The sequence below is a fragment of the Scatophagus argus genome, chromosome 16, assembly GCF_020382885.2.
Source record: "Scatophagus argus isolate fScaArg1 chromosome 16, fScaArg1.pri, whole genome shotgun sequence".
In the NCBI taxonomy this organism is placed as follows: Eukaryota; Metazoa; Chordata; class Actinopteri; family Scatophagidae; genus Scatophagus; species Scatophagus argus.
In genome coordinates, this window is record NC_058508.1 from 10,479,720 (window position 1) to 10,507,376 (window position 27,657).

The following is a 27,657-nucleotide window of genomic DNA, read 5'->3' on the forward strand; positions in this document are numbered from 1 at the left end:
ACTGTGACACTGTTAGGGATTTATAACTTACTTCTTCTTCTACTTTGAAAATACAAGTTAGATTTTGCCTCCCCGTCCGTGATTGTCTAGATTTTCTGTCTTCTAATACAGGAATGTGGTGTGTTAGAGTGAAGAGAGCAGCGGCCCATTATCTGTCTTGTGAAAAGATGTGAAACATGACTGAAATTAATCAAAGATGTCGGCAGTAATATCGACTGAGAGGCTACCTTTATTCCACTTGAAACTATACTGCAATGAGAGAGGCAGTTCAGAGAGAGGTCCACTGATAACTGTGACTGCAAAAAGTTGTGCTGATGAAGATTCTTTCCAACTCTCTTGAGCAGGTACAGCAATTTGACACTACTAATGCAACACCCATGATGAATATGTGTGATACAATTATTTAAGTGTAACTACACGCCCAAATTCTGTTAGCGCCTCCAATTTCAGTTTATTTAGGAAATACAGCAGAGGACTGCACTGAACAACCACTGCAGGAGATGTGTTCTCGCAGCTATGTAGACTGGAAATAAGGGGGGCACCAACCAAAGTTACCAACAGTGTGACAGACAACCACTGCTGAGCCTAGCAGGAACAGCCTTACAGAGCCAGTTAGTCAGAGCAAACCAGCCATGAGTAGCTGCTGTCAGGCTGTCCATGCCCCCACTGCAAACACAGGGGATCAGCTAGAGCTTTGACAGAAGCACATTCAATGTCCTTTGTAGAGGTGGACGTTATAATGGTATAAAATGGTAGAAAACTTTTCAACCCATGAAATGCTGATTTTTATACATTTGGCAAAAATGTTATTGTTAACACCGGCCTTGATGTGTTTCATTACAGTATAGCTAACAGTTAAAGCAGTGTGCAGAATTCACTTGATATCAAAAGTCTGTCTTGAAACCTACCTCTTCATCTCAAAAAGGACTTCAGGGTCTTTAACCTTTTTTTTTAATCTAGTCTCATTTTGATGACAACAGTTGTGTTATATGTCTCTGTAGAACTGTGAAACTGCAGTGAAGTGGTGCCATAGCAACAATGTGTTTTCCTTTTCTTTCCTTTTTTTAAATTTTGACACAGTTACTTTGATTATGCATTTATTTGAACAGAAACCACTGGTCGTGGTGTTACAATTCTGAGGAGCTTTTCGTCCTGTTTAGTAGGACTTCACTTTCAGATATACTGTAGTTCATTTTATTCCTGTTATTATATTAGATTACATCATGCTTATTCCACCATTTTATGAAACAAATTGTAACAAATCTGAGCACAGAAAAACTCCTTTGAACTAATGACTGTCTTTTCACATTATTTCTGCAAAGGATCACCCTTGATACTAGCAGAATCTTAAATAATTGAAGACACTGGACTGCTCTGCTGCTGTGCTGCTCAGTAAACAAACAAGCAACTGAGCTCAGTGTACACATACTTGATTCACAGATGCTGAAAAGAACATAGTGAGCTATTGTGAAAAACTGAACTGAGGTGCTGCTCACTGATTTTGAGTTCAGCTCCCGAGCGATGCTCTGTTTCATCCAACCTTTTGCTCTGCGCTGTTTTTCATGTCACTCTCTGCCGCAGCCTTCTACTTAAATAAGCAAATGTGCCATTAAAAAGTTTGGATATACAGTATTTTTAGAATAGTTACAGGAAGTTGTTACTGGGCCATAATTTGCGTGCATGTGTGTGTGGACTCAATTAAGATGCTCTCTCTCTCTCACTCTCTCTCTCTCCCTCTCTCACACACACACACATGCACACACACAACCATAAACACACACACCTATCACTACTACACACTTATCCATTGCCAAGAAGATGAAACTGGAGCATTAAATGAGGAACAGTGTGTCGTCTGAGACCTAGCCCTGTGTTATTTTAAACCTGAGAAGCATGTCAGGGTTACATTATCTAGGTAGCCTAGAATGTGAGCGACCTGTTAGCTACTTAGCAAATATTACACAATGCATGGGTTAGTAAACTAAAACCCTGACTGACTGATGGGGGGCACAATAATGAGAAAAGAGAGCACTGCCTGACTGACTGATACACTAACATGAATGTGCGCCAAAAGAAATTACCTTCTTGAGAAAGTTTACCTCAGTCTCATTATCTGGTTTGTGTTGTAGCACACCACCTCTTCTGTATAATTACACAGACTGATTTGTTGTATATTTTTAATATCATCCAGTCAAGGTTGTTTGGTGGTGAACTGTCTTTGTGACGCTTGACAAAAATTACAGTCTGTGCAGGGGTCAACAGAGTTATTGTGTTATACCTCCAAGTCACAGCCTGCTCTAAATTACTCTAGCAGAAAAATGTTCCGTACAGAATACTAATGAGATTTCGCTGTTTTATTATACTACATGTGTAATTACGAGTCACATTGCAACTCCCATAACAAACAAAAGTTAATATCTATTTTAGATTAAAGTAAAACACAGAGAAACCTATGGGCACACGCACAAGTAATGAAATGCAGCCACATTAAGTAATGCGCGCTTTTGCCAATTTGTATTAATGTGTGTGCAACTGAGGCACACTTGGCTCGCAAACTGGTGAGAACACAGCGATCATTACTGTTGCAGTCAGCAGTGTATGAGACCATTGTTCTCACAAACAGAGCCATTGTTCTGTTTCTGTATGATTACAGGCCATATGCTGATATGCCTACATGCATGTATCACCACAGGGAAAAAATACACTGTCGCCCACGGACTGAGGTAGAGAGGGAGACGATAGGAAAAACTAGACTAAACTAGATAAACTAAACTAAACTAGACAGACAGACAGACAGACAGATAGATAGATAGAGGGATAACTGCTAGCTCTCCACTTTGTGTTGACTTGAACTCATCACAGTGTAAATCGTCCCACCAAGTGTGGATGCAGGACATTGTTACCACTCTGAGAAAAGGTACAGACATTGATTCCACTCTTTTAAATTGGGTCTCCTGCTGTGGCTTGCTGGAGGATTTCAGGTAGAAAAGAAAGAGATGGTAAAAAGAAAAAAGAAAACAAGCACGCCGAGCTATCACAGAGGTGAGAGAGGGAGCTTGAGAGAGATAGAGAATAGCAGGTAAACTGATAATGACACCTTCTGAAATGTCCAGAGCAGTCTAGGGGACAACAGAAGTTATAATGAGGCTTGCTTTGTTATCTTTCTACCGGTGTCAACTAAAAAACAGCTGTTTACTTTCCTCAGCATTGTTCTTTGTCATCTCATGCTCTCTTCATCTCTCCTCCTCCCTCTCTGTTTCTCCCTCTCCTTATCACTTTCTCACATTGCAGCTCAACTTCTCAGCCACTCTCTCACTTTTTCTTCTAATCGCAAACGCGTTCCCTTTCTCCCACGCCTTTTTCACTCTGCTTGCTATCTTTCTCTCTTTGTTTCCTTGTGCTAGCTCCCTCATCCAGCACTAGGCAGTTTCACTGCTTCTTTTCTACCTCCTGCCCACAATGCACTTTTCACCATCTGACCTCATCACCTTAGTGATGCAAGGCAGGTACAGGTCTGTCCTCCACTTCCTGCTACTTCCTTCCTACCCTACCCTCCCTCCACTTTTAATCTAGCTTTCATCTTGACCCCCCTTTAGGCGCACACACTAGCCTGTGTCTCTCCCTCAGTCCAAAGTCAAGCATCTGTGCACTGTCTCTGTCAATTAAGCGAGATATGTGTGGATAAGGGTCTTGTGTCTTCACAGATTAAGCTTCTAAACTATTGTGTTTATACATTGTGTGTACTGATCATTCATTTGCAAAATCACCTGCAACAAAGAAAGATAAAAAATATATTTCTATATTTTTCCATATTTTATTTTTTTCTTGAATTAAATAATATGCAGATGATACAGCGTTCATCCTCTTGATTAACACCTTTATGTACTATATTTTCCCTTCCAGACCTTCTTTGTTCACTTAGAGCATTTAAATATTTCAAAAACTCAACTTCAGCAATAACTCCGAATCAGAAAACATATTACACACATTGAGTTTAGCATATGACAACTCTTAAAATTAAATCTCTGAAAGTATGTCGTGGATTATTTGTTATGACTAGGTTTTAAAAACCCCATAGGACCCTCAGCATATTTTAAGCCCTTTAACTTAAGTCTTCTTACAACCTGCTTGTTTGTAATTTCAGAAAAGGTGATTTTCCTGCTCCAGGTTTCACACAGATAATTCATAGTGCCATACATTTCTGTATAGGCACTTTGGTCGAATTCAGTTTGATTAGAAAGTCTTTAAGCTTCAAGACTGCTTGGGCTGCTTGGACCAGACTGAAGAGTTTGCTTTCGAGTGGGAGACCACTGGGTCGCAGTTCAGAGGGGAGCACCCACAATAAAGAATGAAGAGAGGGAGATGAAATGAGAGAGTGGCAGGCAAGACGATCAATTAAAGGGTAAAGCCAAGGAAGGACGAAATGTGCTAAGAATTGAAGAGAAGGGTTGGAGTGTGAGAGTGTTTTACTGTGAGAGCGAAGGAGTTGGCTAGAACATATGATTGGGGTGAAAGAGTGCTTGAGTAAAGGTGAAACGGTGATAAATCTTGTGAATGCGGTCACAGGCTCAAGTATTTTGTGTGCAGTTTGTGAGCACTTGGTGCTAATATGGCACTGTGTGTTAAAGGTTCTTCACTTTTTCGTATTGAATCGAATCATATTTTTATTAAGATGCTGTAATTATTAATCTCGTGGGAAATAAATTACAATGACATGCCAAGAGAAAGAAAACAACAAGGGTATTTTTGTCAGTATTTAGGTACATTACATGTAGGTACATTTCATACAAAATCAACACTTCCATTGCACATATTATTCATAATACTATGTATATGCTTCGTTCGCACACACACACACACACACACAGGTTTGAGACCAGCTTGTAATGTCTACTAATGCTGTATACTGCATGTGTCTAGCTGAGCAGTGGGTTCATTAAAACATCCGGCCACATTTGGAGTTACTGTTGAACGCCATGTAAAGTTTAAAGGGAAAATATGCCACATTTTATGTTGGCGTTCCAGTGTTGATAAATGTAGTCAGTTGAAGAAATAATTCCTTCACTGAAGCTGTCCAAACTCAAACTACTGACTCCAGCAAGAAAAGACAAGATATCAATGTTTTCTTTCTCTGTGATATATGGCCTTTTGTAAAATATACAATAAATCAAAGGGCGGACACTTCCACTGTAAAGTGGTCAGATTCTTCCTAAAAACTTATAGCACGTCTCCCATCTCGCAAATGCATATTGCTAAAAATCAAAGACATCAAATAAGTTTCAGGTATTGGAATCAAAAGATGATAATGCAATGACTAGTCAGCTTACATGTACAAATAGATTTAAAGAATAAACATATTATATAGAATCTTTCATGAATATTTAATAGTCTTTTATTATTTGCAGTCACCCGCATTCAGCAGCTTTACATGCATGTCTAAGGTTCTCAGCGTAGCTCAGGCTTAGATCTTTGGGATGCGCTGTCAGACAGCCAACACCTTTCTCTGTCACACCAGGTAACATGCCCTTTCAACTAGGCAACAGGTGGTGCAGCAGCCAGACAATGTGTCAAGAGCTGCACTGGGAAAGTCTCACCTCTCTGTGTCTGTGCCTGATGCAGATTTTGCAGCAAAAATAGTACACACATGATTTTAATGGTTATGTAACACAGTGACAGGAATCACTCAGTCCTACTTCTTTATTTTAATGTCTGCAGTGTCTTTACTAGACACATTATTACATTATAGCCTAGTGATTTGGGTACAAAGTCAAATGCAGCATATATATATATTTAAATATTTGGATTGGAATAGTTAACTTTATTATTGATAATTGAGTACTTCAACTCATTAAATCCTATAAGGGATATTGTATAACTTATTTGCAAACTTTTCAAGAAATATAGTTGGGTATGTGGTCTATGATATGTTCTTGTGTCACATGATGCATGCAACAAGAAAGCGATAAAATTAATCATTGGCTCACAGATATGTTAATTCAAAATTACCAGCAGAATTAAACATTGTTAAAGCTCATTGAAGGTGTAAGTTATGGCTAGATGAAAATTTAATGAGCCCTGTGGTGAAAGTAGGGAGTGGCAGCAGCAAGTAGCAATGGGATACAATAAGAAAGGATACAGGAAAAAAGAATAAAAAACATTTGTTGCTGACATGGTACAGAATCCATATGATGTAATGATTTTCAAATGAGAACTAAAATAAATGGAAAGCAGACAAGGAGGCTGGAACTGGCAGTGTAGAAAGTGTCAAACAATTTTGTCTCTTTACATGAGAGAGCAAACGAAGAGCTGCTCGTTGTTCCTTGGGGGTGGCAGGTGCTGAAAGAGCACTGATGCATGTAGATTCTCAGATGCATCCAGTCACTGTCTTTTTCCAGTCCATGCCTGCAATCTTGCAAGTACTGCAATGGTGGGTGACAAATGTTGTCATTTTAAAAATGCTAACTGTGGGGAAGTGGCAGGTAGTTAAATCTCCCAGGGTGAGGTGATACAGTTCACTGCAGGGTTTACGCTTCAGGGTCATCAGGGGAGACAGCAGGAGAAAGAGCAAGCAGGGAGTCTGGGTTTAGGAGAGAAAGACCATCTGTATAACCTGGTGTTTCTGATTCAAAGTATCTTTTAGTTTTTTTTTTTTTTTCAGCTGCCTGGAATCAACACATGACTTATGAAAAACACACCAATGTGTTATTTTGTTTCACACATCACAACGCATTTCTTTTTAGAGTGTCATTTATATGAATATCATAGAAAAATTGAGATGACGTTGTATAAAGAGCAAAAAACTGTGCCAACAACCTGTAAAACCATGAGTCACCATTAACTGATTTTGACTGCATCCATAAGTTAACTTATTAACTTACTACAATTACATGATGTAGCTTAACATACTTATGTAGTCCAAACCATGATCTTTTCCTAAACCTTAACAAGTCTTGGTGCCTAAAACAATCAACCACATTGCAGCTGTTTCATATAGTTAACCACATGTTTAGTATTATTACCATGACAAGTGGTCACCAGACTATGACATCAACGGCCACCTGATTTAGTCCTTTAATCCAAAACTCACAATGACACTCAAAAATCTGAAAATGTGTAGACATGATCATGTCTTTAAATGCAGCATTTTGCTGATGCGCCATGTTTTGAGAAGGTACTGATTTTTGATTATTCTTCTGCCTCCAACAGAACATCTAGTGTGTTACGTCTTGGAAACAAATGGAGTGGCTTCTCCTCACTTGATGACCAAAATAGTAGTTTATAGTTCTGCTGCCAGCAAAACATCCAGTACTCACTTCAGATAACAGCAGACTGATTTTTAGCATCTCATCTGGGGTTTGGACAGGCACATCTGGTTATGCAGGTGTGCATTATGACTCCACAAATTACTTAATGCCAGTTAATCGATGGTGACACATCACAGCCTGAGCAGGATTGCACAGGATTGGCAGAATAAGGCAGACAAGCTGGATTGTGCTTACAAAACAGCAGTCAGTAGACTCCACCGCAGTATACCTGAACTTTTTCCACTCTTTTATTTCTTGCATTTTTTTCATACCTCGTGATTAAAACATGCTGAAGTTACTGTACTGTAGTCTCCTATAGAGTTCACACAGGTCAGCATCACGTAGCTGCATTATCTGTGCTACACAGGATGATTTATAGGTGCAGGTGAGAACGCTGTTGGAGGTGACTGTGTGCTGCTGAAAGCCCATTACAAGCCTCCTGCTCGCTGAACAAGGTGACTGTGCATGTGTGTGAATCATCGCATGTGTGTGTGTGTGTGTGTGTGTTTTAAAAAATACATTACTTTGGAGTCAGATGGAAGGAAATGGGATAGTTCTTATTGTTATATGTCTCATTTTTCACATTTCACTTTTTCACCTTCACATGAACACAAAAATTAAAAATTAGACATTTTTTCATCAATGATTAAGGTGTAAGGAATAAAAAATAAATTCTTGTTTGTGTGTGTGTGTGTGTGTTTGGGGCTGAATCAAGCTGTCTGTGTGACTTTGACATCAGCTGTCATCAGAGCCAGTCCAGTGGTAATGAATCTGAAAGTGCCAACACACCTCCTGCAATTAGCCTTCCTTAGCTGCAATTAGCAAGCTCAACCATCAATGTGACATTCATTCATCTGCATCTCTTTATTGATCTACTGCACCCTTGGACTGTTGGATTGTTTCATTCCTTGCATCTGTTCTTAGTCTAAATTCGACACTTTTTTTCATTTTTATTTCCTCTCTCTGTCTCCTTCTCTTCCTTCTGTTGGTCAAAGCCTTGTTTTTTCTACTCTCCTCTCTAACTGCATCTCTTCACATTTGCTCTCTTCTGCATTATTCTTCTATCCTTGGTTCCTCAGTCTCGATATCATTTATTTCTGTCTCCTCTCTTTTTTCTGTAGTCTTCTAAGTTTTCTAAGAGAACCAAACTATGACAGAGGCAGAGTTTAGTCAATGTCATGAGTGAGAAGATGAAGAAAAAAAAATCTCTCACTTGTTTCTCACTCCAGACACAGTCTAGTCTTCACCTCTCTGCTGTTCACACTTTTCTGACATTCTACTGTGTTATCTTTTCCTTATGTACCTAAGATATTAGCTTTATGGAACTATTTATCTGTTTTTGAGACCAGGAAGTTCATTTCGACTCTCTTCAATTCTCACACACTGCCATTCTGTCCCTCACTTTCTGTGTGTCGCACATATTCGGTCACAGCTTGTTTTATATCTGGTGTCAAGCCCTTTGTTCTCTTTATCAGCCCCATTTCTCAGTTCCTGTGTCCCTGTTTCTTTTCTCTGCCTCCATTTTCTACCTCTTTATGTCCTGCCACACTCCCATCCACATGGTTATTTATGTCAGTAACTTCCAGTCTCTTTTTACAATTGACACCATGCAATACTGATGGGATCAACCTATTTGCACATGTAACCCAAAATAGATAGACCTGAACACAGAAAAGTCCCAAAAGTTGATAACATCAGAGCAGCAATGCATCACCAAGTTAATATGCAATGAATAAGAATTGGATAGCAGTTAAAGATTTTATGTAGGATTTATACAACAAGAGCAGTGCTTTTTATGTCAGTACAGATGTGTGATTCTTTTGTTTAATTTTTCTTACACTCTCTTATCACATTGTTGAAATCAAGAGGTAATTAGCTCTATATTGTATTTCCTTGAATAAGTGCATACAAACAATTTGTGATTGGAAGTGGAAGCGCTCTTCTTTCTCTTTTAATTACTGTTGTACTGTTGGCTAAACAAATAATTTTTTAAGCGAATACAAAAGAGGATTGACTTTTGTGGCTTTTCCTTTGCTTGTTAAGGACCACTGAGGCTTAATTGCAAATAGGCAATATAATACGTCTGGTAAAAAAAAATGAATGCAGGCAGTTGTGAAATAAAGACATGAAAGAAAGCTCTTCCTTATTGTACTTTCATTAAAGCTATATTTGAACTGAATGAGATATAATATGCATGTTCCTTTACTACCAATCATCATTCAGTAATAAAAATTTCAAGTTCTGAAAAAAAAAAAATCCCTGGCAAGATCCAAGAATGATGTCTGAGTCATTAACACCACGCTGAGTATCACACAGTGGTACCTAGTGATACTCATATTTGCACATTCGGCCCTCTATGAGTGTAACCAAAGAAAGCATAAGCTTTGGAATTTCCTTCTGTTGGCTTCATCATCAAGAAAGCTACAAGGCCATTAACGATCTACCCCAATTATCATGTGAGCTCCTCCTGGCAAAACATCACAGTGGGGGCAAAATCTTCATTTTGACATGGGAATGTGTGAGTTTGAGGGTTTTGGGCCTTCTTTAGGTCAGTAAGAATAAGAATACAAATTCCCTGTAATAATTTGTACATTCTTCTGTCTACAGTATTAAAGAACAGCATTAATTTCAGCAGGTGCTGGGGTTCAAAGTAAAATAAGAAAGCCAAAAAAAAAAAAAAAAAAATCTGCACCATGAACAGGAAACAACAAACAGGAAAATGGTGGATAAGCATTAAGCTTCTTTTTTAAGCATTAAGACACTGAGCTGATGTTCTTAACTCTGAGCAGCTTACAAGTACAAACAATAAAGAACCACTCATAAGTCACCCCTTTTCTTCGTCATAATGCCTATTGTTATTTCGAGACAGAATTTAAATCTACATATCTATTCATCTGCTGGCCACCTGCATTGCATTGTCTGACATGATCTGATAATAGTAGAGATCTATGGGTCACTGTGACACGAAAGAAGCACTGTTCGTAATGACAAGAAATGACTCCCTCCACGGTGGTTTACGCTTTTTATGTAATTTCTTCATTACCTTCTTTTTTCCTTTTCCCTCTCTCCACTTCGCTCTCATTCTTTTTTTTTCTTTTTTTTTTGGCCTGGAGGCACACTGTGGCCTAGTTTAGCAGTGCAGAAGGTTTGTTAGCATCACCCCCAAAAGAAGCAACAGTAATGTAGAATCAGGGGAAAACACAGAAATGTTTTAAATGAATTACTGCAACGAATAGATGGACATCTGTACTGTATGCCTCTAAGTGTAGTGCAGGTGCTCAAAAGTTCATTCGTATTGAATGTATTGCAGAAGCACATGCACAAAATCAAGCATACACCCACACATATACACACTGATTTGCTTGCATCATTGCATGGCTGCCAGTGTAATGACTTTTGAGCATATAACACTTTCGCTTTGAGCAAAGCACACCTGCTCCCTTACACAAAGATTGCTGCTTGCTATTGTATTGTTGGCAATTACTGTATCCTTGTAAAAGACACAACATCATACAAGGCAAGACAGTTTATTTGTCAGATTATGTTTGGTAACTCTCATAAGGCAGCAATAGGAAGCAAGGTTAAAAACAGGGAAAACAAGATGAAAAGCATGGTATACTTACAAGCTAAAAGTATATTCATGAGTATGTGTACATTTACACATACAAATAGAACGTACTTGTGTCACATGTGTCTGCACGTGTTGCTCGATTGTCTGAACCAGTGGTGGGTTAGTTGACCCATGTTTTAATCTGCTGCAGTCAGTATAGGATGCTGTCCTGCAGGCTATTGTATGAGAAGCCATCCATCTGGGGCTTCCAGACAGTCATTGCCATTATTATTAACCATGAATCATTGCCTGAATTCACTGTTGACTCATAGTTAATAAAATGATACAATATACTGTACACTGTGAAGAATATACTGAATGCCTCAACATTATTCAGAAAAGTATCGAGTGGTAAGTTGAGGCAGTAATATAAAGTATAAATGTCTTGAAAGTGAGACACTTGCAGTCAATTCTGATTCACAGGTGAATTCACCAGCAATTGATTTCATTTCCTTTGGATGTGAACATTGTGCCGACTGCTATTTGACACAATAAGAATAAGGTGTTTGACATATATGGTGAGTGGAGCACAATTGCAGGGCTGACTGTAGGTGGATGTCTCCTGAGTCTACGTCACAGCTTTCTCTTTCCTATAATGAGATGTGACTATCCGACCAAGAGCAATTTCTTCAAGTAATAGTAAGACAATTGTAAAAATATGTTTGTTTATTTCCTTATCACTCACCACCCACAGTGTCTGGCAAATATGAAGCTTCAGCCAGCAGCTGGTGGAGCTTAGCAAAGTGCAATGACTTTGTTGACCTGAGTTCAGCCTTGTAATTGCACTCCACTCACCATGTCATACATTATCAGCACATTTGATGCAAGAGGACACACTTTAACTACAACACCCAGAGTATTCTATAGGGACCTATCATTGCATCACGCTAATTATGATCATCTGTGTTAGCATTTCGACATACTAAATTATCCATCCATTTTCTATACTGCTTATCCATCAGGGTTGCGGGGGGCTGACAATGAGTGAGAGGCGGAGGACACCCTCGGCTGGTCACCAGTCACTCACAGGGCTGACACACAAAGCCAAATGATCACACATGCTCACATCCACACCTAGGGACAAACACTACATAGACATATTTATTTACACATTTATATGATAGGAATGTAGCTGGTATACTACCTACAATGCTCCACTAAGTTCCTCTTGAAAGAAATATTACCAAGAATCAGATATTTAAGGAACCATAGTTCAAAAAAGTAAATATCTTATTTAAAAATATAAAAAAGCACTGACCTAAGATGGTTTTCTTTCTTATCAAACTGACTGTTTGAAAACCTTATATATTTCATTTTTATTTCTGCTTCTTAGGTTACCTGTCAAGGTCCTTTTTTCCCTTCTAAATTTGTTTTGTTCAAGTGAACCAGCCATCATGTGAAAACCTCAGTCTTATTTGCCTGCACATACTGACAAATGCACACTTTATCATAGGATTATATTTCTGACCAATGAACAAACACAGAGGAGAAAAATATATTAAATTTCCACCATCAATCCACCCCCAATCCAGACACCATTGGAGATACACTGAAAATTAAATTTTGTACCTGCTTAAAAATATAATCCCCCAATCCATTGTAGATATTTCATCTTGTATTATTACATTGCTACTTATTGTTGTTATTCTACTGATAAAAGATCCTTTACTGTCAAAACATGTCAAAAATGTACAGTACAAAGTAAAAAGCGAGGCCTTGTGAAATGTTCAGCTTAAGCATAACACATGGACCAATTTCTCTGATCTTCCAGTAAGCTCCCTCTAAGCTCAGGGCCACCAATATTTTAATAACATCAGAGAGATGAGGATTCTGATTAAAGAGAGTTTCTGTGAGACTTTAGCCAGAAAACATATTTCTTCATGAGAAAACAATTCAAGACACATAGAAAGGAAATTTATCAAATATAAAGACTTATAATCATGTAATGTTTTACTGTCCTTTAGGCATGCAATTCAGTGTCTGTGAAGAGGAATGAGAGAATGGGGTTTTAGATTTTGCTTTAATCAGCAAACCAAACATTATCCATAAAATTTTAATGTGGTTACCAAGCCTGTCAGAGTTGCAGTGAGTGGAGAAAAATAGGCAAAGTGCAGTTCCCCACAGTGTCAAATTGAATTTTCGATACAAAAATTTGTCTCACATTCACTGTGCACTCCAAGCTACTTTGGGTTCAAGTGTGGTATTGTACCATTCAGAGACTTACCATACAACAATTTCATCTACGCTTTGCGCATGGCACAAATTCAGTCACCAGAGTATTGAAAAATAAATGATTTAAAAAGACAGCCAAGATATATAGCAGAGCAGGGACACTGCAGCATTAGATGAGATCGTCATTTGAAAGGACAGAGTTATTCTGTTAAACATGGCTCAGTGCTTGCCCTTCTGATTTAAATTTTGACTAGGAAATGTTTGATCAGTATTAAAATGACCAATCTTTGTAATCCAACTGCTGTAGAATGGGATTTTGACAAAGACAAATCTGAACTTAACTAAGCCATTGTGGTTAAATCATGTTCTATCCAGGTCTGCACTGTTCTTATCTTTTTTTGTGTGTTTTAATCTTAAGACTCAACCTGGCTGGAAGCAGCCCTGCTTTAACACTTTCAGCCCCTCTTGTAAGCTTGGGCAGATGTTGCACACGTCCACAATTTCATGAGCATAAATACAGATGCAGCCACATACAGTTGCTACATGGTGTTACAGTGTACAAAGAGCTAATTATCCAAGCACGGTTTAATATAATAAGCTTTTGAGCAACTCAGGAATCCTTCTGTGTGGTGCAAGTTTAATTGGTATCACTCTGTTCCAGATTTCGGGTTCTGTTCCCTTTATTCACGTCTCATCCATGCTTCTGCAGCACCTTCCACCACCCAAACTCCCTCCTTTGTTTGTGTGGTAAAGCTTTTTAAATATTGTTGACTTGGCTAAAATCTGAGATCTGTTTACAGCCATTTCTGAATGAAGTTAATGTGCTTATGATTCTGGAGGATTAGTGCTCCCAGTAGGATCTTTGTTGCTGCTTGGATTCGTGCAGAGTGGTGTCTTTTGCGCCAGATATAACGGTATAACCACTTGCAGTCAGTGCTCAATTCTTCAACATAAGTGTCTCTGACTCAAATATATGTAAATGTGTGATCAAAACAGACAGAAAACTTGCAAGACAAGACGAGAGACATAAGCTCTTTGATTTGTTTGTGCCTCAAATTTAAATACAGCATGCACCGATACCACACTGTGTCACATGAAAGTACCAATTCAGTGTCAGAGCTCATAGAGAGCATCTAATTTTCTAACACGCAAACCTTGCCGATGCAGGTGCCACATTTTCGATGAAAATGTCAGTCTAATAATTCATATCTGCAAATTCATGCAAAGGAAAGGTAAGGTTGATAAGTTTATGGAAACAAAACAAATCTCATTTTATTTGCTTGAAAGTAAATTCAGCATTCCTCACCTGCTCTTTCCACCTCACTCTCTTTTAGCACAGTGGTTTACCTTGAGGCTTTCTGATGCAATTCCACAACACTGGAAGATCGAGTTAGGCATCTAGAATATTCATGACATGCACATAAATAGTCAGAGCTGCACATTGCTCTCCCATGTGGGTTTGTAGGTCTGCCTTCATGAAAATGCATACACAAACACAAAGAAATGCAAACACAAGTCTTTTGTAGTTAATTTTCCCAAAAAATGAGAAGTGCATCCTGATGTGGCATTATATCCAGAAATAATTGCATCATGTTTATACCAGTGAGTCATTTCAGCCATACATCAGCCACAAAATCAAGATACAGTACGATTTTGTTGATCACGAACACTCTTGATGACCTGTGTGTTTCCCTTCAGGTAGAATAGTTCCAACCCCTCTTTCAATTCTGGAGACAAATGTGATCATAATCCATCATACATCTACATCCATCCATCTAGCTTGTACGGGCCTGGAGGGGAGGCACCCCAGACAGATTGGCAGTTTATCACAGGGAAGGCAAAATGACTCAAAATCTAATATCAAAAGTTGTTGAACACATTATGCCTGGCAGTGCATTCACACATCACAGTGAAAACGCTGCAGCCACACCACTCTATCCATATCAAGTCTGCCATGGAGGAGTGTGGGCCAAATGATTACTGTTTCCATCTCTGGGATGTGAGAATCACTAGAGAAAGAGATATGAATATGATTGTGAAGCTGCTATTTTCTGAGCACAGCAGTTTGCTGTATTCAACTTACTGCTGATTCATCACTGCAGACACCATCATTCTTCATTCCTTCTCTTGACACCCCATGTTCCGCATTTGTTATCCATTCCCCATTTACTCTTTCCACACATCCATCTCTCCTGTGGTGCATTTGTTCCCCATACCATTCTCATTCTGTTTATTATTCAATTTCTTCCTCTAAAAACCTTTCCAGCTTGAAATGTACTTACTATCTATCTGCCCCATATATCTTAATTCACTCTCCTTCTTCCTCTTCCATGTTTTATGTATGATTGATTCAGATGATCCTCTGTGATTAAGAGGCGATTGTGCTTTCGTGCCTTCAGCACTGATACATCGTTGCTATGACAGCACTGGTGGGTCAGAGTATAACACATGCACTGACAGAGCCAAATGTATTGTGCTTTGATCGAGAGCACAGCTTAACTCTGTGGTCTCGTATGTGAGAAACGGTAAATGTTAAACCCACAGCTGCCCCCACAATATATACATGTGTATTTGTGTGTGTGGAGGAAGAGCAATATTCTTGTAATAGATTCTCAGTGTGTTTGTGAGAGTTCATGTTGGGAAACACAAATCTATTAAGTTTCTGCAAATGAAAATACTCCAGGACATTCTAACCCGAGGAAAATCAATAGACTCCATATGCTATGACCACAGGTATATGATGCTCGCATTCTGTGAAGGACAACCAAAGCACCATATTACACTTTTTAAAAACAGCCATTGACAGTCAGCAGATTGGGTGAGTGATACATTCTGTAACAGAGGATGCTGTAGGATCCACAGGATTGTGCAGAAGTGACTGAATTACAATCAGTAACAGTAAATGCTAGCATCAAACAATAGTCACAACTTTTCAAATCGATAAATGCTAAATTCATTTGCTTAATTCTAATAATTAAGCAAAACAAACCAGTTGGGCAATAAAATAATTGCCAGGCACCTTAGAAACTGGCATTTCAGCCACTGTCAAAATACCCATGATTGTAACACAAGGTCATTCAGCAGTAAAATGTTGTCTTCCCTGTCACCAGAAGGCTTTCATCCCTCAAAACTTGACATAAAAATGAATGTATTTGCAACTGATACCAGGATTTACGAGGAGAAAAATCAGTATGCACTTCTATGAGATTAAAATTACAGATCAGCACATGCAATATTGAAATCACCCAGCCTTCCCTGTAGAGAAAAATCCTGTCTGATGGGGCTTTTACTTTATCCATTCATTTTCATTAGCTGCAACCAAAACTGTCGAGCTGTAAATAAAGCACCACCCACTTTCCAGTCAGATGCTATTTGATTTGTTGATCCAGAAATTGATCCAAAAATTGTACTGTTTTGCAAATCACTGAAGGAAATGAATTCACTTTTATCATCTATATGTATTGATCCTGTAGCCATATTGAAGTAACTGATGTGAACTGATCATGAAATTCAAACCCCCTCAGCTTCAGTCATTAAAATATAATGACTGTTTGTTGATTATCTATACTAATAAATAATCTGTCACTTAATGTTGCATCTACCTGTTTTTTGCTTCTCCATGTGTACTAGATATGAGAAGGAGAATATCCTTTCCTGATTCCCAACTCGGGCAGGTCCCTTCTGTGTATGTTCTCCATTGCTTGTTCAGACTTCCTCTGAATGCTAGAGGTTCCTCCACCACAAGGCCTTTGATAACTGTTGATAACTGTTGAAGTTTAAGCAATGATCTTATCTTTAGGTAGTTATTCACTTTTCACACCATCATGTTTATAGAACCAGCAAGAAACCCTTTGAAAGACCTTTTCCCCATCATACCTCAAACCTGCTAAGGCATGTAACAGTACATTTGTATTGCAGAAAGATTTTTTTTTTTTTTTTTATCATTTTCTGATTCTGTTCTTCCCCCAGTGGCATTATTGCCCAGGCTGCAATCCCTGACATTTCAATGACCTCAATCACTGAATTATCAACACTGCACTTTGTAGTTCATATCATCCAATTTCTGTTTTCCCTTGGCACCAGCCTTGCCTGGGTCCAAGCCACATGTCCGGCTTTTCTCTTTTGCTATTCTCCAGAACCTGTCCTAGCTTCTAGCAAAAATAATCTGCTTCTTTTCACATGATTGCTATAACTGCTCTTTAGTTTCAACCCCCAGCTCTCTCTGGCTTTAACTCTAGCTCTGGCTGTTATCTACCCAGGTTCTTTACTAGAAAATCTTCAACTGCTCCATCATCTCACAGGCACAAGCCTCGTCATGGTGCCTCGTCCTTTGGCCTTGTGCCCAGTCATTTAGGGTAGAAAAGAAACAATGGTAGTAGTAGTGGTGATAGGTCAGCTGGGGGGGGGGTTAGGTGCTCTGCTCCATTTAGTCTTAGACCTTCGGGCCCTATTCTGTCACGCTCCATTGCATCACTTCTTCTTCCTGTGAGGCATCCAGGAAATAGATATGATGCCATGCATGAGCAGCCACAGATGACGCTGGTCTAAAAGTCAAACACTGGCAAACAGATATAGACATGAACACACCGAAGGTCAGGAAGGACAGAGAAAAAGATGACATCATCAGAAGTTAACAAAAGGTAGAGAAAAGTTAAAAAGGTCTTCTCAAGGCATACATGATGATAGATATGAATTATAGATCAAACCTGAGAGAGGTAGTTAGAGCACTCTTTCTCCAACTATCCTTTTCGTTCCTTTGTGCCTTTACCTCACTCTCCAAAGTTGGGGTTTTTGCAGCCTGGATCATCTTCATAATAACATGGTGCAACCAAGGTGATTTGTGCTTCAGCGTCTGTGACTTTGTCTCTGTTCTTTGCAGCTGTGAAAAAGAAGATTGTGGAGGAATCAAAGATCAAACGCAGCGTCTCATAGGTTCTGTCTCAGCTGTCTCTCTCTCTGCCCTCTCTTGCTCTTCTGTCTCTCTCCTCTCTTTCTGCTTTTCCCTTCTAATCGTCCTCATTTATTTATATCTTTCTTCATTTTTTTTGGCCTGCTTGAATAAAGAAAAGATGCTCATGACATCAGAATAAAGTCAAGATCATTAAAATGTTAATTTAAGTCACCTTTTGTGTGGACTGATTGTAAGAATATCTACATGTGTATACATATTGTATGTAAGGGTGCACACTTGAAGAAATAGATATGTTTAAACCCTGCCAAGAGTGAACAAGAAACATTTTTTTCAGCTTAACAAAGTAGGACTGGGGATTTTATCAGGCTGCTCTTATGACCACTGAGAAATTATCTGTTCCACTCACACAGAGACATGGGAAAGCTCTCAGAGGGGCTTCATTTGTCTGTAGTTGTATTTGTCTCATCCCTAAGCTCTGTGTGAAGTGGAGAGGAAAGTGTGTTTTGCTCACACCCTCAACCTCTCCATACTACACTGACTGTACTCCAGGGAACTGGCCTGGACAAGAAGAAACTATAACAACAGGGCAGACTGATGGAATGACAGCAATGCAGGAAGAGGTGAGAAAGAGACAAAGTAAAGGAGATGAAGTGACATATCAAAGCTTGTGGAGGGATTAGAGGAGTTGAGAGACAAAAAGAGGGAGAAACAGAACAAGAGATCTAGACACACCTTGGAGGAGAAAGATACAGACAGATAAGACAGAACAAGGAATCTTCTGACTTTCTGTTTTGCCTGCTTTCTGACGAATCAACCCACTTCACCAAGTTGACGATTTTTTTGTCTAATAATGTCTGTGGGGGATGTTTGTGATGAACAATTTGTCAGTCAAATGCTAGAGAGACAAACTGGACACTATAGTCACAGCAAACTAACACGTGACACATGACACATGTTCTTGTCTCCCCGTGAGGACCACCATTGACCATGCATTCAGTCACCCCTTACACTAACTTTAACCATCAACAACTAAATGACTGGCCCCAACCCTTACCCTAATCTTAATACACAAGCCAAACCCTGATCATATCTATAACCTAATGCTAATTTTATCCCATCCTTCAAACAGTCCTTTGAAGTTGTGAGGAACAGCCAAAATGTCCTCCCTCTCCAAAGATGTCCTCACCTTGAGATTAAAACTTCTTCCAGACACACACACACACGCACACACACTTCACCAGACCTCTTCCCTCATATGATACAGATTTGAGTTACTCAACGCACATGCTCATATTGATCCCCGCTGTTCCCTTGGGAACACACTTATGATGGACAGTGTGCATTAAGCAGAATCGGGTGTTGTTGGCATTCGCATCAAATCAGCATGTCTCTTCCGCTTCATTAGCCACAATGATGAAACTCCTCCCTGCATTCTAATAGCGTCCAATGAACACTGACTGTGACAGGTGTTGGAATTGGAAAGGGCCCATATCTCTTCTATTAACAACGTGACTCTTGGATCTGGACTGCTGTCAGCCCAAATGTAAATGTATTTACTGCAATCCCTCATGCTGCTGGCTGCATATGATGCTGTCATTTTGAATTGTGTCACCTGCAAAATACCTGCACTGAACCGACATATCAAATCAATCACAGGCAGGCTTATGCACGAAAGTGAAGGGCAAATTTGTACAGTAGCTTTCATTCACAACCCCCATGTAATTAGCATCTGATTTACACAGGCGATGGCTCATTGTGCAATCAGACAAGGACCTTCTGTCTTCAAGATGCATTCTAAAGAAGGCCACTGCAGATTTGATTGAGAGCACTCATTCTGGTAAGGCTGAAGTATAGATACTCCTTAATAAAGTAGTGACATTCTAAAACACTTATATTACTGCTGATAAATTGTAAAATTAACTCAGGGAGATGCTGGTGACATTAAAGTTACAGGGGTGAACAATACAGTGCCACAGCAACAAAAACCCACAGTTTTTCTTTTGTTTGTGTCTGATTTAAAACATCAAAAGGGCAACAATATTGTAATTCAAAAGAAGTACAACTGAAGACAGGACGCCGTACCTCAGTACCTGTTGCTAAATGTGGGAAACTTGAACCAAAACTAATTTCACCCGAAGACCTCTCTGAGTATCTACAGGCTAGTGTCATGTCCTTGAATGAATTATCAGCTGTATTTTTTACTTGGGAGAGAAGCTAAGGTGATTGTTACGCCAACATGAGGTGTCTTGCTGATGGCTCAGAAGAGGAACACTGTAGCTGTCTATAAATCACACACACACACACACACACACACACACACACACACACACACACACACACACAGACATCATCCACACACTTTATCTTTGATTCGGGGCTGGAGAGGGAACACAGCAGAGCAAAGTACTTGGATTGCCCTTCCAAAAACATTGGATCACAGTTTAGACAACTGGCATGTAACTGAAAGAGTGTGTTTGTGGGCGTGAGTATGTGTTAGAAACATGAGAGACAGTTGAGACAGTACTTTATTAGGCTAAAATGCAATGTTTTAAAAAAGAGGTGAGCAAGAGACATGATGAAAATGGTTTGTATTCCTCTGCACTGCGTAATTGTGATACACTCAGAATATAATCCTTGGCCATCACACAGTCTTGAACACAGGAGTTCCCAAAGGAGAATAAATCCTTACTGAATCTTTTAATTCTCCAAATGATGTGTACAGATTTATTGTAATAAACCTTTAAGTCTTGAAGCAGATAGCACTCGAATATGCTTGGTTTGTTTCTGGGAGTGCTAGTTTACAAACCCCATCTAGCTGATAGCAGTCAGACACCTGCAGCTTCACCTTCACTTTCATACCACATGTTCACCTGTTACTTTCCTACACTTTAACCATTTCTTCTCTGGTGATCTACTCAGATTATTATTTTGGCTCCACAAGTGCAGGTCAATTATAATTGCCATGAAAGGAGGCTGTATAATGTGGATACTAGAGCTTATCATCATTTCATCAAGCAGACACAAAGCATCAAGCATGTGTTCACTTCTGCTAGGCTTCATTTGGTTTATAAAAAAACAGGGATATAAAATGCTAATAGCCAATTGTGATAAAAATGCAGATTTTTTTTTAAATACAAAAATATTTTGATTGTATTACTAAATTATCAAACTTGCAAGTACATAATAAATATTATGTCATATTTTTTATGTAATCGCATCTTTCAGTGGACAGCAGCAGTCAGTAGCAGGAAAGGAAAGTTTGATTTTGTGTCCTGTATTTCCATACTTACAAATGGATCAGTTTTATGAGTCATGCATTTTCCCTTGGATACGAATGCTCTGCATGTCCCATATTCCTAATTATGTAATCATATCCCTAAACACATACAGACCTACTGTGCATCCTGTCTCCCTCATAAGAATCCTCTGGGTTTCACTATGTGGAGCACCAAATGAGATCGCGTCTCATGCGGAAGGGATGAACCTCAGACAAAGAAAGTAAGATCATGAATGCCAAGGGAGTGTCCTGACAGATGCATATATGCAACTGTCCAGAGCCTAGTACAGAAACAGTGGAATAAATTGATTTAAATATCTGTATATGAAAATATGATGTGCAGGTTTTGGGGTATAGACTTCAAAACATGGCAGGCCTGAACATGTCTAGCTGTGTTTGATCAAACACAATCAGTGAAATAACATTTGGTCTATCTTATTTGTCCCTGGTCTGCGTAATAAGAGGAGCCAGCTAAAATAGCAAGTGCCTAAGGTCAATAGATGTACATGATGATGTACCATTTCACACATGTTTAGGTACTACATTTTTCTGCAGCAATAAGTAGATTAAAAAGAGAATGGACCTGATTCTCTGCTGGTACCTCTGGGGAGCATGGACTGGAATAGACTGGAATGAGTTCAGCTCTCTGTCGGAATTAGAAAGTCTAGAAATTGGAGCACTAGCAAGAAATTTGGCCTGTTCATCAGAGAAAGACAGCTTTTCAATGCTCTTTTTATGTAATGATGGAAATCATGAGAAAGTAAAACGGAGAAGATGTGGGATTAAAGATATGATGACAGACTGTGACACATAAACAAATTCTATAGTCTAATATCATCAATGGCATACTTTTAATGTGTTGTTCACTATCCATTTGTGCCTGTGAGTATGCATGTGTCCTCTTAAATGAAGACATGCATATAGCTTGTCTGAGTGTATGTGTCCACTTTGGTGAACGTGTTTGTGTAATGTGTGTGTAATTGTAAGTATGTTTTCCTCAGCTGCTGAGCAGGCAAAAGAACAATGTCTGTCATGATGCAACAGGCAGCTAATCCTCTCCTTATGTAAATGCTTGACTGCTATTCAAATGACATGCAGATGGGATAGAGAGCTTAGGTTTTGGCAGGATAATGTCATAACAAGGAATGTCTGTGGAGACAATGTGCTGTCAGCGTTTGGGTGATTAATGCTGCACTTGGTGTATAAAAAAAAATGACACCTCCCCTCTTAGGGCTTAGGAGAGATTTGCAAGTGTGCATAGGTATCAGCCAAAACCTGATGACCTCATAGCCTTACAAGGTGGGGGACCAAGAGAAGATGAGCAATTCCAGAGGCAGTAGGCTAAAAGGAGACCTGCTGGGGCAGTAAGGCATGCATATTAATATGATGAGAAAGAACACCAGCTGAGGAAAGAACTGTGGAACCAGCCTGAAGGAAAATTCAGATAAATCAGATTGATTTGGGGATGCCTGCAGGTTCAGTGAATAGCACAATTGTGAGACAATGAAATGTTCGTTTATCATTCTTTCATATTCAGGAATAAAAAGTTTTACACCCCCCCCCCCCCACACACACAGAAAACAGGCAATATTGACAAATACATCTATATCCATGTATAAAATTTATATAATATCTTTGTTCTTTCTATCATTGTTCTTACGTTGCTTTTGTTTTATTCTCCTCTACAGATTCTTCTTTATTCCAAGGGTCCATCCATTTGTGTCAGTTTCAGTTGAAATTTATCGAGGGATATGAAGACAAGCTGTGTCAGTCAACTTTGCAGCTCAACAAGATATGACATAACATGGATCCCCTGCTAATTACCATGATGACCATAAAGCTGTGACTGGCATTGCGAAGCCTTCACCCCCTTTTCAGCACCCCTCTCCTCTTTGGAAATCCCTCGCAGCAACCTCTGTTGCTTCCCTGTCTCCTGCAAATACGCCCCTGTTCCTGCCTGTCCCTCAGGTCCTCTCCTTAATAATTACAACTTCCTCTATTCCAGTTTTTTTCATTGGCATCATGCAGGTTGCTACTACAACCTCCACTCTCCTTTTTCTTATTCTTCCCTCGATCCTTTTCCTATCACACTTTCCCAACATGGTCAAGGGAGACTGCTGGCTCATTGAAGGGGATAAAGGCTATGTGTGGTTGGCTATCTGCAGTCAAAACCAGCCGCCATACGAGACTATCCCCCAGCACATCAACAACACGGTCCATGACTTGAGATTGAATGAGAACAAGCTTAAAGCAGTGCTCTTCATTTCTATGTATCGCTTCACCAACCTGACTGACCTCAACCTCACCAAGAATGAAATCAGCTATATTGAGGATGGAGCCTTTGCAGGACAAGCCAACCTACAGGTAATGGGGAAATGGATGATAAAAAGCTTTGAGCTTAACACAAGAATATTGCTCACAATGTATCAGACCTTAGTTTGAGACTGGTACCATTTTAAACAGATCACTGAGCTACATTTCAATGAAATTTCTTTATTTTACTTTAAAATTTAGTGGGACATTTCATGGTAGTGGACTTTTCTTTCTTTCTTTCTTTCTTTCTTTCTTTCTTTCTTTATTTTTTTGAACTTGCATTAGAAGGGGAAGTAAATAATGACTGACACTAACTGTGTTTTCATTATAATAACATTACTGACAATTTAATAATATAATAATAATAATAATAATAATAATAATAATAATAATAATAATAATAATAATAATAATATACAATTTGTCTAAACGGCCAAAATTCTTTTGCATTCAAAGAAAGCACATGTGCAAAACAGCACAATCAGTCAGACAATCAGCTACATTTTTTTGAAAGTGCTATGCTACTTCTATGTGTTCTCAGGTTCTTCAGCTGGGCTACAATAAGTTGACCAACTTAACTGAGGGTATGATGAGAGGGCTTGGCCGCCTGCAATGCCTCTTCCTGCAGCACAACCTGATTGAGGTTATTGCCAGCAATGCATTCTGGGAGTGTCCCAGCCTCAGCAGCATTGACCTATCATCCAACAAACTTGCCCGCATTGACCCATCCACGTTCACAGTTCTCAGTCGGCTGATGGTGTGTGAACTGGCAGCAAATCCATTCCATTGTGGCTGCGATCTTTATAGCTTCCTCACCTGGTTGGAGTCCTTCAACAATGTCACACACACCTATGACCGCCTCCAGTGTGAGACACCCCGTGAGATGTTTGGTTACCCCCTACTAATTGCTGCTGGTCATGCTGGTCGGAATGCAAAAAACATATTGTACCATCATTGTCGTGATGGCGTGATGATTCCAGGGATGACCTCTCTCCCCCCAGATCTGGATGGTCCTTCTGGGATCGGCCCAGAGATGTTTGGTGGAATTGGACCGTACCACCAGCCCACCACCTCTTCTTCATCTACTGAACACAGCTTCATTCCCAGCATCAAGCTCCATCATGTCTCTTTGTCATCAGCTTCTCTCCTTGTGCAGATTCCGAGGCCCTACAGCAAAATGTATATTCTCACACAGTATAACTACACATATGTGTCTGATGTCATGAATTTGAAGAACAAGAAGGAGATGATTACCCTCAATAAGCTCAAACCGCACACCAATTACACCTTTTGTGTAGCATCCATCCGCAACTCTCAACGTTACAACAACACTTGTCTCCAGTTTACTACTCGGGCTCAACATCAAGATGACATGCTCCCCACACCTTCCACAACTACTCACTACATAATGACCATTGTGGGTTGTCTTTTTGGCATGCTCATTGTTCTAGGCTTCGTCTACTATTGTCTTCGTAAGAAACGGGTCCATGATGAAAAGAAGAAGTCCATCTGTGTTAAGAAAACTATTCTGGAAATGCGATATGGACCAGAGGTAGCAGCAGCAGTGGCAAATGATCCGTCAGCAGTCCACAAGCTTCAAGAGCAGTCCAGAGAACATCACCAGTATCAACACCATCATGGAGGCAAACTTCCCATGTCCACATCCTCCAGCTCGGGAATGATCCACTCAGCCAACACCAGTTCGTCTAGGCTTTCCTCCATCCCACAAGTGGAAAAGATGGCCACTGCCTTTTCAGAGGCCATGGCCACAAGTAAAGGAAATTATATGGATGTCAGAACTGGAGGGGCAGGAATGGAGAGGATGGGAGATGGTGGGCATGGTGGGATGAGAGGGGCAGACTTGAGGGACAATGATGGAACTGATGTTGGAGATGACTCAGATGATGATGGACATGGCTCTGCATCAGAAATTTCCACCATTGCCATGGAGGTGGACAAGGTAAACCAGATCATCAATAACTGCATTGATGCACTGAAATTGGATGCAGCAGCAGTTGCTGCTTCAGGGACCTCCACTAACTCTACAGTCTCCTCCAATCCCACCTCCCCACCTGCCACCAGCACATCCTCCCTTACTCGCGGCCTAATCCCACTTTCCCAAGGGTTGGCAGAGACATGTCAGATCATTGCTCCCAATAAAATACCCCCTCCACCACCTCTTCCAGCCTTCAATGCTCCTCTCTCTGAACGCCCAGGGATCAGTGGTGGTGGCTTTGTTGTCACTCCCCCCTACAGGCCTCCTCCACCAGCCACTGCTGTACGTCCCATTCAGCGACAAATGAGTGCAGATGCCGCTGTGGTTATTGTAAATGCTGTAAAAAAACAGTGCAGCACCACCTCATGCGGCTCCATGGGGCAGGACAGGGAACGTGTAGGAGCTAGAGTTTACAGCCTAGATGTTCCTGAGCCAAGGAGCCCGGATGCCTGTAATCAACAACAACAGCAGTACTCAGACCGGGCCAGCCCCTTGGGCTGTGGGGAGCCCCTAGAGAGACTGCCTTTAGTGGGAAGTGGGAGCTGTGGTGAAGGGGGTGGTGGTGGTTGCGACAGTGGTGGTGTTGGTGCCCAACATCAGGACAGCCAGAAGCCACACCATTACCATCAACAGCAACAAATACAACAGCAACAGCAGCAGCAGCTGGAGGTGCAGCAGGACTACCACTGCTCGGAGCATCGCCACTCCGTCCCAGCTCTCTACTACGAAAGCTCCCACCAGGGCTCCCCAGCCCAGAGGGTTTCCTTCCTGAAGCCCCTGACACGCTCCCGCAAGGATGCAGCATCGTACTCCCAACTCTCGCCTGCCCGCCACCATTCCAGTTACTCTGGCTACTCCTCCAGCCCTGAGTACTCCTCGGAGAGCTCACTGCGGATCTGGGAGCGCTTCCGTCCCTACCGGAAAGGTCAGCGAGATGAGGCCTGTTATGTGACGGCTGGAAATGCTCTTCGAAAAAAAGTGCAGTTTGCTAAAGGCGAGGACCTGCATGACATCCTTGATTACTGGAAGGGTGTGTCAGCACAACAGAAACTGTGACTGGGAGAGCAGAGATAAGAATTGAGGTTTGGATACTTCTTTTTCTGATAGGCCTGTAGGCCAGAAAAAAAAATGGGGAGAAACATCGGATAAAATTTTGCCTTTGGGCTTTTTTGGCATGCTAAGTGTATAGAATATTGTACTAAGAGCAAGGACAATGAAACTGTGCCTGGGATATAAGAGTTATTACGGTGTTTTGTTTTACACTTCATTGTAGCATCATTTCTGGATAATTCTCATTTTGTGTTTTTGGGTTTTATTTATCGCACAGGGAGAAAATGCCAACTGTGTGATTTAATGCTATTAGAGTGATCACATTTTGTGATCCAATGGACTGTTTTTATCAGTGCCATGTTTTCATCTTGGTATTCATAGAAGGTAATATTGATAACCTTCATTTTAAGCTTGTCTTCAAGATATTGTTTCTTATTTTGTATTGGGTGCTGTATCAATTTGCAGTATGCACTTGGATATGTTTAGATTTCTAAGGAAGGAATATTATAACAAAGTTAGATCTGTGCTCTCTTACAAGTGTAAACATGCCGTTTAGTGTACAGAGTTGTCAAATGGAGGTCCTATCACTCCTTTATGAGATCTTTCATGTGGCTGAGGTATTTCAATAGCAAGTTTTACACAGAAAGAAATGATAAATGGGAAACAAATTTATGAAGAGCAAACAATTTTCCTTGAAATTCCTGCAGCATGCTGAAATCATAAGAGAGATTAAAGTGAAACCTGGCTCTTAGATTGCACCCTGAAGTGTTCGGCACATCTTTTCAACTAAAAAGCCCTAGTAATGATCAAAATCATGAGTGTAATTTTAAGGACTGCAGAAGGTAAACTAATGTTTCCTTAATGAAGGTATTTAGATGCTACCAGAGGTATAGCGCTGTTTGTTTAAGTACCAGAGCGCACCTACAAGCTATTAAATTGTGTCTGGTTTCAAAGGATATGTAACCACTGGCAAGTTTACACACATTAGTCAACTATAAGTGACCACACGACTGACTTTATGAA

At 40.0% G+C, this 27,657-nt stretch overlaps 1 protein-coding gene across 1 annotated transcript in view; it reads left to right on the plus strand.

Moving 5' to 3' along the window:
* LOC124073889 (protein phosphatase 1 regulatory subunit 29) overlaps positions 1-27,450 on the plus strand; it is a 55,553-nt gene extending 28,103 nt beyond the window's left edge. Inside the window, exons 3-4 of the mRNA XM_046416435.1 lie at positions 22,964-23,639; positions 24,130-27,450. Coding sequence (XP_046272391.1) covers positions 23,298-23,639; positions 24,130-26,640 — 2,853 coding nt within the window. The 5' untranslated portion in view covers positions 22,964-23,297 and the 3' untranslated portion in view covers positions 26,641-27,450. The remainder of the gene's footprint in view (positions 1-22,963; positions 23,640-24,129) is intronic.
* Positions 27,451-27,657: the final 207 nt, after the last annotated feature.